Source organism: Oncorhynchus masou, unplaced genomic scaffold, assembly GCF_036934945.1.
Source record: "Oncorhynchus masou masou isolate Uvic2021 unplaced genomic scaffold, UVic_Omas_1.1 unplaced_scaffold_2062, whole genome shotgun sequence".
Taxonomy (NCBI): Eukaryota; Metazoa; Chordata; class Actinopteri; order Salmoniformes; family Salmonidae; genus Oncorhynchus; species Oncorhynchus masou.
This window is the reverse complement of record NW_027008549.1, coordinates 45,624-60,938: the sequence shown is the minus strand read 5'-3', so window position 1 is coordinate 60,938 and position 15,315 is coordinate 45,624. Positions and strand designations below refer to the sequence as shown.

At 51.8% G+C, this 15,315-nt stretch overlaps 1 protein-coding gene across 1 annotated transcript in view; it reads right to left on the bottom strand.

Moving 5' to 3' along the window:
- The window catches only part of LOC135532853 (Golgi apparatus protein 1-like), a gene marked incomplete at both ends in the record, with an annotated part of 76,567 nt that overhangs the window by 16,872 nt on the left and 44,380 nt on the right, over positions 1-15,315 (bottom strand). Inside the window, 2 exons of the mRNA XM_064960284.1 lie at positions 577-698; positions 8,417-8,634. Coding sequence (XP_064816356.1) covers positions 577-698; positions 8,417-8,634 — 340 coding nt within the window. The remainder of the gene's footprint in view (positions 1-576; positions 699-8,416; positions 8,635-15,315) is intronic.

Below are 15,315 nucleotides of genomic sequence, written 5' to 3'. Positions count from 1 at the left end.
CCTGCCAGTGGCCTGTTGTTCAAGACAAAGACAACAGTGATATTCCTGCCAGTGGCCTGTTGTTCAAGACAAAGACAACAGTGATATTCCTGCCAGTGGCCTGTTGTTCAAGACAAAGACAACAGTGATATTCCTGCCAGTGGCCTGTTGTTCAAGACAAAGACAACAGTGATATTCCTGCCAGTGGCCTGTTGTTCAAGACAAAGACAACAGTGATATTCCTGCCAGTGGCGTGTTGTTCAAGACAAAGACAACAGTGATATTCCTGCCAGTGGCCTGTTGTTCAAGACAAAGACAACAGTGATATTCCTGCCAGTGGCCTGTTGTTCAAGACAACAGTGATATTCCTGACAGGTAACAAACCCCTTTATTCTGAACAGACTGACACAGCAGGAAAGACACAGCTGGAGGTGCCGCCAACCATCACAGGTAGAAAAGAAAGGTGTGCATTTACTCAGCGTCTGTGTCTGCGTGCATCTGAGATCACAGTACACACACATGTGTGTGCATGCGATTGTTCTTCTGTGTGTGTGTGTGTGTGTGTGTGTGTGTGTGTGTGCGTGAGATGGTACTCACATGGGGTCCCCGCTGCGGATGTGTTTGCAGGCCGTCTGGATAACAGACTCACAGGCTTCGTTCAGGGCCCGGTCTATCCTGTAGTCTGATCCAGGATCAGCTGACAGGATCAAGGTCTGGAGCTGAGGGACAATACTACTAGATTTACAATAACACCACTACTAGATTTACAATAACAATACTACTAGATTTACAATAACACCACTACTAGATTTACAATAACACCACTACTAGATTTACAATAACACCACTACTAGATTTACAATAACAATACTACTAGATTTACAATAACACCACTACTAGATTTACAATAACAATACTACTAGATTTCTACTGTAAGGGCTGCGGCAGTGTATGAAAACACATACAGCACCATCAGCTCCATCTCCAGTGTATGAAAACACACACAGCCCCATCAGCTCCATCTCCAGTGTATGAAAACACACACAGCCCCATCAGCCCCATCTCCAGTGTATGAAAACACATACAGCTCCATCAGCCCCATCTCCAGTGTATGAAAACACACACAGCCCCATCAGCCCCATCACCAGTGTATGAAAACACATACAGCCCCATCAGCCCCATCTCCAGTGTATGAAAACACATACAGCCCCATCAGCCCCATCTCCAGTGTATGAAAACACATACAGCCCCATCAGCCCCATCTCCAGTGTATGAAAACACACACAGCCCCATCAGCTCCATCTCCAGTGTATGAAAACACACACAGCTCCATCAGCCCCATCTCCAGTGTATGAAAACACACACAGCTCCATCAGCCCCATCTCCAGTGTATGAAAACACACACAGCTCCATCAGCCCCATCTCCAGTGTATGAAAACACATACAGCCCCATCAGCCCCATCTCCAGTGTATGAAAACACACACAGCACCATCAGCCCCATCTCCAGTGTATGAAAACACATACAGCCCCATCAGCCCCATCAGTCCCATCTCCAGTGTATGAAAACACACACAGCTCCATCAGCCCCATCTCCAGTGTATGAAAACACACACAGCCCCATCAGCCCCATCTCCAGTGTATGAAAACACATACAGCCCCATCAGCCCCATCTCCAGTGTATGAAAACACATACAGCTCCATCAGCCCCATCTCCAGTGTATGAAAACACATACAGCTCCATCAGCCCCATCTCCAGTGTATGAAAACACACACAGCACCATCAGCCCCATCTCCAGTGTATGAAAACACATACAGCTCCATCAGTTCCATCTCCAGTGTATGAAAACACACACAGCACCATCAGCCCCATCTCCAGTGTATGAAAACACATACAGCCCCATCAGCCCCATCTCCAGTGTATGAAAACACATACAGCTCCATCAGCCCCATCTCCAGTGTATGAAAACACACACAGCCCCATCAGCCCCATCTCCAGTGTATGAAAACACATACAGCCCCATCAGCCCCATCTCCAGTGTATGAAAACACATACAGCCCCATCAGCCCCATCTCCAGTGTATGAAAACACACAGCCCCATCAGCCCCATCTCCAGTGTATGAAAACACATACAGCACCATCAGCCCCATCTCCAGTGTATGAAAACACATACAGCACCATCAGCCCCATCAGCTCCATCTCCAGTGTATGAAAACACACACAGCCCCATCAGCCCCATCTCCAGTGTATGAAAACACATACAGCCCCATCAGCCCCATCTCCAGTGTATGAAAACACATACAGCACCATCAGCCCCATCAGCTCCATCTCCAGTGTATGAAAACACATACAGCCCCATCAGCCCCATCTCCAGTGTATGAAAACACATACAGCACCATCAGCCCCATCTCCAGTGTATGAAAACACACACAGCCCCATCAGCCCCATCTCCAGTGTATGAAAACACACACAGCTCCATCAGCCCCATCTCCAGTGTATGAAAACACACACAGCCCCATCTCCAGTGTATGAAAACACATACAGCCCCATCAGCCCCATATCCAGTGTATGAAAACACATACAGCACCATCAGCCCCATCTCCAGTGTATGAAAACACATACAGCCCCATCAGCCCCATCTCCAGTGTATGAAAACACATACAGCCCCATCAGCCCCATCTCCAGTGTATGAAAACACACACAGCACCATCAGCCCCATCTCCAGTGTATGAAAACACACACAGCCCCATCTCCAGTGTATGAAAACACACACAGCCCCATCAGCCCCATCTCCAGTGTATGAAAACATACAGCCCCATCAGCCCCATCTCCAGTGTATGAAAACACATACAGCTCCATCAGCCCCATCAGCCCCATCTCCAGTGTATGAAAACACATACAGCCCCATCAGCCCCATCTCCAGTGTATGAAAACACATACAGCCCCATCAGCCCCATCTCCAGTGTATGAAAACACATACAGCCCCATCAGCCCCATCTCCAGTGTATGAAAACACATACAGCCCCATCAGCCCCATCTCCAGTGTATGAAAACACATACAGCACCATCAGCCCCATCTCCAGTGTATGAAAATACATACAGCCCCATCAGCTCCATCTCCAGTGTATGAAAACACACACAGCCCCATCTCCAGTGTATGAAAACACACACAGCCCCATCAGCTCCATCTCCAGTGTATGAAAACACACACAGCCCCATCTCCAGTGTATGAAAACACATACAGCCCCATCAGCCCCATCTCCAGTGTATGAAAACACATACAGCCCCATCAGCCCCATCTCCAGTGTATGAAAACACATACAGCACCATCAGCCCCATCTCCAGTGTATGAAAACACATACAGCCCCATCAGCTCCATCTCCAGTGTATGAAAACACACACAGCCCCATCTCCAGTGTATGAAAACACACACAGCCCCATCAGCCCCATCAGTCCCATCTCCAGTGTATGAAAACACATACAGCACCATCAGCACCATCTCCAGTGTATGAAAACACATACAGCACCATCAGCCCCATCTCCAGTGTATGAAAACACATACAGCACCATCAGCCCCATCTCCAGTGTATGAAAACACATACAGCACCATCAGCCCCATCAGCCCCATCTCCAGTGTATGAAAACACACACAGCCCCATCAGCCCCATCTCCAGTGTATGAAAACATACAGCCCCATCAGCCCCATCTCCAGTGTATGAAAACACACACAGCCCCATCAGCCCCATCTCCAGTGTATGAAAACACATACAGCCCCATCAGCCCCATCTCCAGTGTATGAAAACACATACAGCCCCATCAGTCCCATCTCCAGTGTATGAAAACACATACAGCTCCATCAGCCCCATCTCAGTGTATGAAAACATACAGCCCCATCAGCCCCATCTCCAGTGTATGAAAACACATACAGCTCCATCAGCCCCATCTCAGTGTATGAAAACACATACAGCTCCATCAGCCCCATCTCCAGTGTATGAAAACACACACAGCCCCATCAGCCCCATCTCCAGTGTATGAAAACACACACAGCCCCATCAGCCCCATCTCCAGTGTATGAAAACACACACAGCCCCATCTCCAGTGTATGAAAACACACACAGCCCCATCAGCCCCATCTCCAGTGTATGAAAACACACACAGCCCCATCAGCCCCATCTCCAGTGTATGAAAACACACACAGCCCCATCTCCAGTGTATGAAAACACACACAGCCCCATCTCCAGTGTATGAAAACACACACAGCCCCATCAGCCCCATCTCCAGTGTATGAAAACACACACAGCCCCATCAGCCCCATCTCCAGTGTATGAAAACACACACAGCCCCATCTCCAGTGTATGAAAACACATACAGCTCCATCAGCCCCATCTCCAGTGTATGAAAACACATACAGCTCCATCAGCCCCATCTCCAGTGTATGAAAACACATACAGCCCCATCAGCCCCATCTCCAGTGTATGAAAACACATACAGCACCATCAGCCCCATCTCCAGTGTATGAAAACACATACAGCCCCATCTCCAGTGTATGAAAACACATACAGCCCCATCAGCCCCATCTCCAGTGTATGAAAACACATACAGCACCATCAGCCCCATCTCCAGTGTATGAAAACACATACAGCACCATCAGCCCCATCTCCAGTGTATGAAAACACATACAGCCCCATCAGCCCCATCTCCAGTGTATGAAAACACATACCGCCCCATCAGCCCCATCTCCAGTGTATGAAAACACATACAGCCCCATCAGCCCCATATCCAGTGTATGAAAACACATACAGCCCCATCAGCCCCATCTCCAGTGTATGAAAACACATACAGCCCCATCAGCCCCATCTCCAGTGTATGAAAACACACACAGCTCCATCAGCCCCATCTCCAGTGTATGAAAACACACACATCCCCATCAGCCCCATCTCCAGTGTATGAAAACACATACAGCACCATCAGCCCCATCAGCCCCATCTCCAGTGTATGAAAACACACACAGCCCCATCAGCCCCATCTCCAGTGTATGAAAACACATACAGCACCATCAGCCCCATCTCCAGTGTATGAAAACATACAGCCCCATCAGCCCCATCTCCAGTGTATGAAAACACATACAGCTCCATCAGCCCCATCTCAGTGTATGAAAACATACAGCTCCATCAGCCCCATCTCAGTGTATGAAAACATACAGCCCCATCAGCCCCATCTCCAGTGTATGAAAACACACACAGCCCCATCAGCCCCATCTCCAGTGTATGAAAACATACAGCCCCATCAGCCCCATCTCCAGTGTATGAAAACACATACAGCTCCATCAGCCCCATCTCAGTGTATGAAAACATACAGCCCCATCAGCCCCATCTCCAGTGTATGAAAACACATACAGCTCCATCAGCCCCATCTCAGTGTATGAAAACACATACAGCTCCATCAGCCCCATCTCCAGTGTATGAAAACACACACAGCCCCATCAGCCCCATCTCCAGTGTATGAAAACACACACAGCCCCATCAGCCCCATCTCCAGTGTATGAAAACACACACAGCCCCATCTCCAGTGTATGAAAACACACACAGCCCCATCAGCCCCATCTCCAGTGTATGAAAACACACACAGCCCCATCAGCCCCATCTCCAGTGTATGAAAACACACACAGCCCCATCTCCAGTGTATGAAAACACACACAGCCCCATCTCCAGTGTATGAAAACACACACAGCCCCATCAGCCCCATCTCCAGTGTATGAAAACACACACAGCCCCATCAGCCCCATCTCCAGTGTATGAAAACACACACAGCCCCATCTCCAGTGTATGAAAACACATACAGCTCCATCAGCCCCATCTCCAGTGTATGAAAACACATACAGCTCCATCAGCCCCATCTCCAGTGTATGAAAACACATACAGCCCCATCAGCCCCATCTCCAGTGTATGAAAACACATACAGCACCATCAGCCCCATCTCCAGTGTATGAAAACACATACAGCCCCATCTCCAGTGTATGAAAACACATACAGCCCCATCAGCCCCATCTCCAGTGTATGAAAACACATACAGCACCATCAGCCCCATCTCCAGTGTATGAAAACACATACAGCACCATCAGCCCCATCTCCAGTGTATGAAAACACATACAGCCCCATCAGCCCCATCTCCAGTGTATGAAAACACATACCGCCCCATCAGCCCCATCTCCAGTGTATGAAAACACATACAGCCCCATCAGCCCCATATCCAGTGTATGAAAACACATACAGCCCCATCAGCCCCATCTCCAGTGTATGAAAACACATACAGCCCCATCAGCCCCATCTCCAGTGTATGAAAACACACACAGCTCCATCAGCCCCATCTCCAGTGTATGAAAACACACACAGCCCCATCAGCCCCATCTCCAGTGTATGAAAACATACAGCCCCATCAGCCCCATCTCCAGTGTATGAAAACACATACAGCTCCACCAGCCCCATCTCCAGTGTATGAAAACACACACAGCACCATCAGCCCCATCTCCAGTGTATGAAAACACACACATCCCCATCTCCAGTGTATGAAAACACATACAGCTCCACCAGCCCCATCTCCAGTGTATGAAAACACATACAGCACCATCAGCCCCATCTCCAGTGTATGAAAACACATACAGCACCATCAGCCCCATCTCCAGTGTATGAAAACACATACAGCCCCATCAGCACCATCAGCCCCATCTCCAGTGTATGAAAACACACACAGCTCCATCAGCCCCATCTCCAGTGTATGAAAACACACACAGCCCCATCAGCCCCATCTCCAGTGTATGAAAACACATACAGCCCCATCAGCTCCATCTCCAGTGTATGAAAACACATACAGCTCCATCAGCCCCATCTCCAGTGTATGAAAACACATACAGCCCCATCAGCTCCATCTCCAGTGTATGAAAACACATACAGCCCCATCAGCCCCATCAGCTCCATCAGCCCCATCTCCAGTGTATGAAAACACACACAGCCCCATCAGTCCCATCTCCACATCCTAGTCAGTAGGAACAGCAAATACAGATCTTTAGAAACCAGACAAAGGTTGAGCCTGCTCATGCCATTTGCTGTGTATCTGTATGTGTGTCTATGCATGCCTGTTTCCAGTGTGTCTGTGTCTGTGTGTGTCTGTGTGTGTCCAGTGCCGTCATAAAGTATTCATACCCCTTGACTTATTCTACATTTTGTTGTTACAGCCCAAATAGATTTTGGGGTTCTCACCCATCTACACACAATACCCTATAAAAACATGTTTTTAGTTAGTAAATATATAGAACATTTTAAACAGAAATCTCTCATTTACATCCGTATTCACAACCCCGAGTCAATACTTTACATCTGTATTCACACCCCTGAGTCAATACTCTACATCCGTATTCACACTCATGAGTCAATACTTTACATCCGTATTCACACTCTTGAGTCAATACTTTACATCTGTATTCACACCCCTGAGTCAATACTTTACATCCGTATTCACACTCGTGAGTCAAGCACCTGTTCTGGGTCTAAGAGATTTCCAAACCTGGATTGTCCAACATTTGCCCATTATTATTTTCTAAATGCTTCAAGCTCTGTCAAATTGGTTGTTGATCATTACTAGACAAACCTTTTCAGGTCTTGCCATAGATTTTCAAGTAAATTTAAGTTAAAAGTGGGCCACTCAGGAACATTCACTGTCTTCTTGGTAAGCAACTCCAGTGTAGATTTGGCCTTGTGTTTTAGGTTATTGTCCTGCTGAAAATGTGAATTCATCTCCCAGTGTCTGGTGGAAGGCGGACTAAACCAGGTTTTCCTTTAGGATTTTGCCTGTGCTAATAGCTCCATTCCATTCCTGAAAAACTCCCCGGTCCTTAACGATGACAAGCATACCCATAACATGATGCAGCCACCACTATGCTTGAAAAGAGTGTTACTGAGTAATGTGTTTTATTGGATTTGCCCCAAACATAGCTTTTTGTCCTGACTACAAAGTGTTCATCTCTTTACCACATTTTTTGCAGTATCACTTTAGCACCTTGTTACAAACATGTTTTGGAATATTTTTTATTCTGTACAGGCTTCCATCTTTTCACTCTGTCATTTAGTTTAGTATTGTGGAGTAACTATGTTCTCTCCCATCACAGCCATTAAACTCTAACTGTTTTAAAGTCATGTAGGTTAGTATTGTGGAGTAACGACAATGTTGTTGATCCATCCTCAGTTCTCTCTCTCCACTAAACACTGTAACTGTTTTACAGTCACCTTTGATGGTGAAATCTTCATTTGTAATTAATTTGAAGAAAACAAAACACCACTCCACTATAGGGTATTGTGTGTAGGCCAATGACATCTCAACGTAATCCATTTGAGGTTGTAACACACTTTCTGAAGGCGCTGTGTCGTCAGCGTGCATCGTCTCACCGCGCTCTGACAGAGTCCGTCCACTGTGCTTCCCTTGTCCCCACGGCCCCCCCTCATCAGACAATGCAGGGTACGTCCCTTCCTGTGGAGTCCGGAGCAGTGGGTCTCGATCTCCCCTCTACAGTGGAGCACTACTTCTGGACTCAGAGAGAAATCCTCTATCAGCATCCTCCGGTACTCCAACATCTCCCCCTGGCAGTCCTCAGACACTGTACGACCTGGAGAGAGAGGAGGGGATGGGTTAGAGAGGCATTCAGACCAGCATCCTGGAGACCTGGGGAGAGAGGAGGGGATAGGTTAGAGAGGCATTCAGACCAGCATCCTGGAGACCTGGGGAGAGAGGAGGGGATGGGTTAGAGAGGCATTCAGACCAGCATCCTGGAGACCTGGGGAGAGAGGAGGGGATAGGTTAGAGAGGCATTCAGACCAGCATCCTGGAGACCTGGGGAGAGAGGAGGGGATGGGTTAGAGAGGCATTCAGACCAGCATCCTGGAGAGAGAGGAGGGGATGGGTTAGAGAGGCATTCAGACCAGCATCCTGGAGACCTGGGGAGAGAGGAGGGGATGGGTTAGAGAGGCATTCAGACCAGCATCCTGGGGAGAGAGGAGGGGATAGGTTAGAGAGGCATTCAGACCAGCATCCTGGAGACCTGGGGAGAGAGGAGGGGATGGGTTAGAGAGGCATTCAGACCAGCATCCTGGAGACCTGGGGAGAGAGGAGGGGGGATAGGTTAGAGAGGCATTCAGACCAGCATCCTGGAGACCTGGGGAGAGAGGAGGGGATAGGTTAGAGAGGCATTCAGACCAGCATCCTGGAGAGAGAGGAGGGGATGGGTTAGAGAGGCATTCAGACTAGCATCCTGGAGACCTGGGGAGAGAGGAGGGGATAGGTTAGAGAGGCATTCAGACTAGCATCCTGGAGACCTGGGGAGAGAGGAGGGGATGGGTTAGAGAGGCATTCAGACCAGCATCCTGGAGACCTGGGGAGAGAGGAGGGGATAGGGTTGAAAGGCATTCAGACCAGCATCCTGGAGACCTGGGGAGAGAGGAGGGGATAGGTTAGAGAGGCATTCAGACCAGCATCCTGGAGACCTGGGGAGAGAGGAGGGGATGGGTTAGAGAGGCATTCAGACTAGCATCCTGGAGACCTGGGGAGAGAGGAGGGGATGGGTTAGAGAGGCATTCAGACCAGCATCCTGGAGACCTGGGGAGAGAGGAGGGGATAGGTTAGAGAGGCATTCAGACCAGCATCCTGGAGAGAGAGGAGGGGATGGGTTAGAGAGGCATTCAGACTAGCATCCTGGAGACCTGGGGAGAGAGGAGGGGATAGGTTAGAGAGGCATTCAGACTAGCATCCTGGAGACCTGGGGAGAGAGGAGGGGATGGGTTAGAGAGGCATTCAGACCAGCATCCTGGAGACCTGGGGAGAGAGGAGGGGATAGGTTAGAGAGGCATTCAGACCAGCATCCTGGAGAGAGAGGAGGGGATGGGTTAGAGAGGCATTCAGACTAGCATCCTGGAGACCTGGGGAGAGAGGAGGGGATGGGTTAGAGAGGCATTCAGACTAGCATCCTGGAGACCTGGGGAGAGAGGAGGGGATAGGTTAGAGAGGCATTCAGACCAGCATCCTGGAGACCTGGGGAGAGAGGAGGGGATAGGTTAGAGAGGCATTCAGACCAGCATCCTGGAGACCTGGAGAGAGAGGAGGGGATGGGTTAGAGAGGCATTCAGACCAGCATCCTGGAGACCTGGGGAGAGAGGAGGGGATAGGTTAAAGAGGCATTCAGACCAGCATCCTGGAGAGAGAGGAGGGGATAGGTTAGAGAGGCATTCAGACCAGCATCCTGGAGACCTGGAGAGAGAGGAGGGGATAGGTTAGAGAGGCATTCAGACCAGCATCCTGGAGAGAGAGGAGGGGATGGGTTAGAGAGGCATTCAGACCAGCATCCTGGAGACCTGGGGAGAGAGGAGGGGATGGGTTAGAGAGGCATTCAGACCAGCATCCTGGGGAGAGAGGAGGGGATAGGTTAGAGAGGCATTCAGACCAGCATCCTGGGGAGAGAGGAGGGGATGGGTTAGAGAGGCATTCAGACCAGCATCCTGGGGAGAGAGGAGGGGATGGGTTAGAGAGGCATTCAGACCAGCATCCTGGGGAGAGAGGAGGGGATGGGTTAGAGAGGCATTCAGACCAGCATCCTGGGGAGAGAGGAGGGGATGGGTTAGAGAGGCATTCAGACCAGCATCCTGGGGAGAGAGGAGGGGATGGGTTAGAGAGGCATTCAGACCAGCATCCTGGGGAGAGAGGAGGGGATGGGTTAGAGAGGCATTCAGACCAGCATCCTGGAGACCTGGGGAGAGAGGAGGGGATGGGTTAGAGAGGCATTCAGACCAGCATCCTGGAGACCTGGGGAGAGAGGAGGGGATAGGTTAGAGAGGCATTCAGACCAGCATCCTGGAGACCTGGGGAGAGAGGAGGGGATAGGTTAGAGAGGCATTCAGACCAGCATCCTGGAGACCTGGGGAGAGAGGAGGGGATAGGTTAGAGAGGCATTCAGACCAGCATCCTGGAGACCTGGGGAGAGAGGAGGGGATGGGTTAGAGAGGCATTCAGACCAGCATCCTGGAGACCTGGGGAGAGAGGAGGGGATGGGTTAGAGAGGCATTCAGACCAGCATCCTGGGGAGAGAGGAGGGGATAGGTTAGAGAGGCATTCAGACCAGCATCCTGGGGAGAGAGGAGGGGATGGGTTAGAGAGGCATTCAGACCAGCATCCTGGGGAGAGAGGAGGGGATGGGTTAGAGAGGCATTCAGACCAGCATCCTGGGGAGAGAGGAGGGGATGGGTTAGAGAGGCATTCAGACCAGCATCCTGGAGACCTGGGGAGAGAGGAGGGGATGGGTTAGAGAGGCATTCAGACCAGCATCCTGGGGAGAGAGGAGGGGATGGGTTAGAGAGGCATTCAGACCAGCATCCTGGGGAGAGAGGAGGGGATGGGTTAGAGAGGCATTCAGACCAGCATCCTGGAGACCTGGGGAGAGAGGAGGGGATGGGTTAGAGAGGCATTCAGACCAGCATCCTGGAGAGAGAGGAGGGGATGGGTTAGAGAGGCATTCAGACCAGCATCCTGGAGACCTGGAGAGAGAGGAGGGGATGGGTTAGAGAGGCATTCAGACCAGCATCCTGGAGACCTGGGGAGAGAGGAGGGGATGGGTTAGAGAGGCATTCAGACCAGCATCCTGGAGACCTGGGGAGAGAGGAGGGGATGGGTTAGAGAGGCATTCAGACCAGCATCCTGGAGACCTGGGGAGAGAGGAGGGGATAGGTTAGAGAGGCATTCAGACCAGCATCCTGGAGACCTGGGGAGAGAGGAGGGGGATGGGTTAGAGAGGCATTCAGACCAGCATCCTGGAGACCTGGAGAGAGAGGAGGGGATAGGTTAGAGAGGCATTCAGACCAGCATCCTGGAGACCTGGAGAGAGAGGAGGAGGATGGGTTAGAGAGGCATTCAGACCAGCATCCTGGAGAGAGAGGAGGGGATGGGTTAGAGAGGCATTCAGACCAGCATCCTGGAGACCTGGGGAGAGAGGAGGGGATGGGTTAGAGAGGCATTCAGACCAGCATCCTGGAGACCTGGGGAGAGAGGAGGGGATGGGTTAGAGAGGCATTCAGACCAGCATCCTGGAGAGAGAGGAGGGGATAGGTTAGAGAGGCATTCAGACCAGCATCCTGGAGACCTGGGGAGAGAGGAGGGGATAGGTTAGAGAGGCATTCAGACCAGCATCCTGGAGACCTGGAGAGAGAGAGGAGGGGATAGGTTAGAGAGGCATTCAGACCAGCATCCTGGAGACCTGGAGAGAGAGGAGGGGATGGGTTAGAGAGGCATTCAGACCAGCATCCTGGAGACCTGGGGAGAGAGGAGGGGATAGGTTAGAGAGGCATTCAGACCAGCATCCTGGAGACCTGGAGAGAGAGGAGGGGATGGGTTAGAGAGGCATTCAGACCAGCATCCTGGAGACCTGGGGAGAGAGGAGGGGATGGGTTAGAGAGGCATTCAGACCAGCATCCTGGAGACCTGGGGAGAGAGGAGGGGATAGGTTAGAGAGGCATTCAGACCAGCATCCTGGAGACCTGGAGAGAGAGGAGGGGATGGGTTAGAGAGGCATTCAGACCAGCATCCTGGAGACCTGGGGAGAGAGGAGGGGATGGGTTAGAGAGGCATTCAGACCAGCATCCTGGAGACCTGGGGAGAGAGGAGGGGATAGGTTAGAGAGGCATTCAGACCAGCATCCTGGAGACCTGGAGAGAGAGGAGGGGATGGGTTAGAGAGGCATTCAGACCAGCATCCTGGAGACCTGGAGAGAGGAGGGGATGGGTTAGAGAGGCATTCAGACCAGCATCCTGGAGACCTGGAGAGAGGAGGGGATGGGTTAGAGAGGCATTCAGACCAGCATCCTGGAGACCTGGGGAGAGAGGAGGGGATGGGTTAGAGAGGCATTCAGACCAGCATCCTGGAGACCTGGGGAGAGAGGAGGGGATGGGTTAGAGAGGCATTCAGACCAGCATCCTGGAGACCTGGGGAGAGAGGAGGGGATAGGTTAGAGAGGCATTCAGACCAGCATCCTGGAGACCTGGAGAGAGAGGAGGGGATGGGTTAGAGAGGCATTCAGACCAGCATCCTGGAGACCTGGAGAGAGAGGAGGGGATGGGTTAGAGAGGCATTCAGACCAGCATCCTGGAGACCTGGAGAGAGGAGGGGATGGGTTAGAGAGGCATTCAGACCAGCATCCTGGAGACCTGGAGACCTGGAGAGAGGAGGGGATGGGTTAGAGAGGCATTCAGACCAGCATCCTGGAGACCTGGGGAGAGAGGAGGGGATGGGTTAGAGAGGCATTCAGACCAGCATCCTGGAGACCTGGGGAGAGAGGAGGGGATGGGTTAGAGAGGCATTCAGACCAGCATCCTGGAGACCTGGGGAGAGAGGAGGGGATAGGTTAGAGAGGCATTCAGACCAGCATCCTGGAGACCTGGAGAGAGAGGAGGGGATGGGTTAGAGAGGCATTCAGACCAGCATCCTGGAGACCTGGAGAGAGGAGGGGATAGGTTAGAGAGGCATTCAGACCAGCATCCTGGAGACCTGGGGAGAGAGGAGGGGATGGGTTAGAGAGGCATTCAGACCAGCATCCTGGAGAGAGAGGAGGGGATGGGTTAGAGAGGCATTCAGACTAGCATCCTGGAGACCTGGGGAGAGAGGAGGGGATGGGTTAGAGAGGCATTCAGACTAGCATCCTGGAGACCTGGGGAGAGAGGAGGGGATAGGTTAGAGAGGCATTCAGACCAGCATCCTGGAGACCTGGGGAGAGAGGAGGGGATAGGTTAGAGAGGCATTCAGACCAGCATCCTGGAGACCTGGAGAGAGAGGAGGGGATGGGTTAGAGAGGCATTCAGACCAGCATCCTGGAGACCTGGGGAGAGAGGAGGGGATAGGTTAAAGAGGCATTCAGACCAGCATCCTGGAGAGAGAGGAGGGGATAGGTTAGAGAGGCATTCAGACCAGCATCCTGGAGACCTGGAGAGAGAGGAGGGGATAGGTTAGAGAGGCATTCAGACCAGCATCCTGGAGAGAGAGGAGGGGATGGGTTAGAGAGGCATTCAGACCAGCATCCTGGAGACCTGGGGAGAGAGGAGGGGATGGGTTAGAGAGGCATTCAGACCAGCATCCTGGGGAGAGAGGAGGGGATAGGTTAGAGAGGCATTCAGACCAGCATCCTGGGGAGAGAGGAGGGGATGGGTTAGAGAGGCATTCAGACCAGCATCCTGGGGAGAGAGGAGGGGATGGGTTAGAGAGGCATTCAGACCAGCATCCTGGGGAGAGAGGAGGGGATGGGTTAGAGAGGCATTCAGACCAGCATCCTGGGGAGAGAGGAGGGGATGGGTTAGAGAGGCATTCAGACCAGCATCCTGGGGAGAGAGGAGGGGATGGGTTAGAGAGGCATTCAGACCAGCATCCTGGGGAGAGAGGAGGGGATGGGTTAGAGAGGCATTCAGACCAGCATCCTGGAGACCTGGGGAGAGAGGAGGGGATGGGTTAGAGAGGCATTCAGACCAGCATCCTGGAGACCTGGGGAGAGAGGAGGGGATAGGTTAGAGAGGCATTCAGACCAGCATCCTGGAGACCTGGGGAGAGAGGAGGGGATAGGTTAGAGAGGCATTCAGACCAGCATCCTGGAGACCTGGGGAGAGAGGAGGGGATAGGTTAGAGAGGCATTCAGACCAGCATCCTGGAGACCTGGGGAGAGAGGAGGGGATGGGTTAGAGAGGCATTCAGACCAGCATCCTGGAGACCTGGGGAGAGAGGAGGGGATGGGTTAGAGAGGCATTCAGACCAGCATCCTGGGGAGAGAGGAGGGGATAGGTTAGAGAGGCATTCAGACCAGCATCCTGGGGAGAGAGGAGGGGATGGGTTAGAGAGGCATTCAGACCAGCATCCTGGGGAGAGAGGAGGGGATGGGTTAGAGAGGCATTCAGACCAGCATCCTGGGGAGAGAGGAGGGGATGGGTTAGAGAGGCATTCAGACCAGCATCCTGGAGACCTGGGGAGAGAGGAGGGGATGGGTTAGAGAGGCATTCAGACCAGCATCCTGGGGAGAGAGGAGGGGATGGGTTAGAGAGGCATTCAGACCAGCATCCTGGGGAGAGAGGAGGGGATGGGTTAGAGAGGCATTCAGACCAGCATCCTGGAGACCTGGGGAGAGAGGAGGGGATGGGTTAGAGAGGCATTCAGACCAGCATCCTGGAGAGAGAGGAGGGGATGGGTTAGAGAGGCATTCAGACCAGCATCCTGGAGACCTGGAGAGAGAGGAGGGGATGGGTTAGAGAGGCATTCAGACCAGCATCCTGGA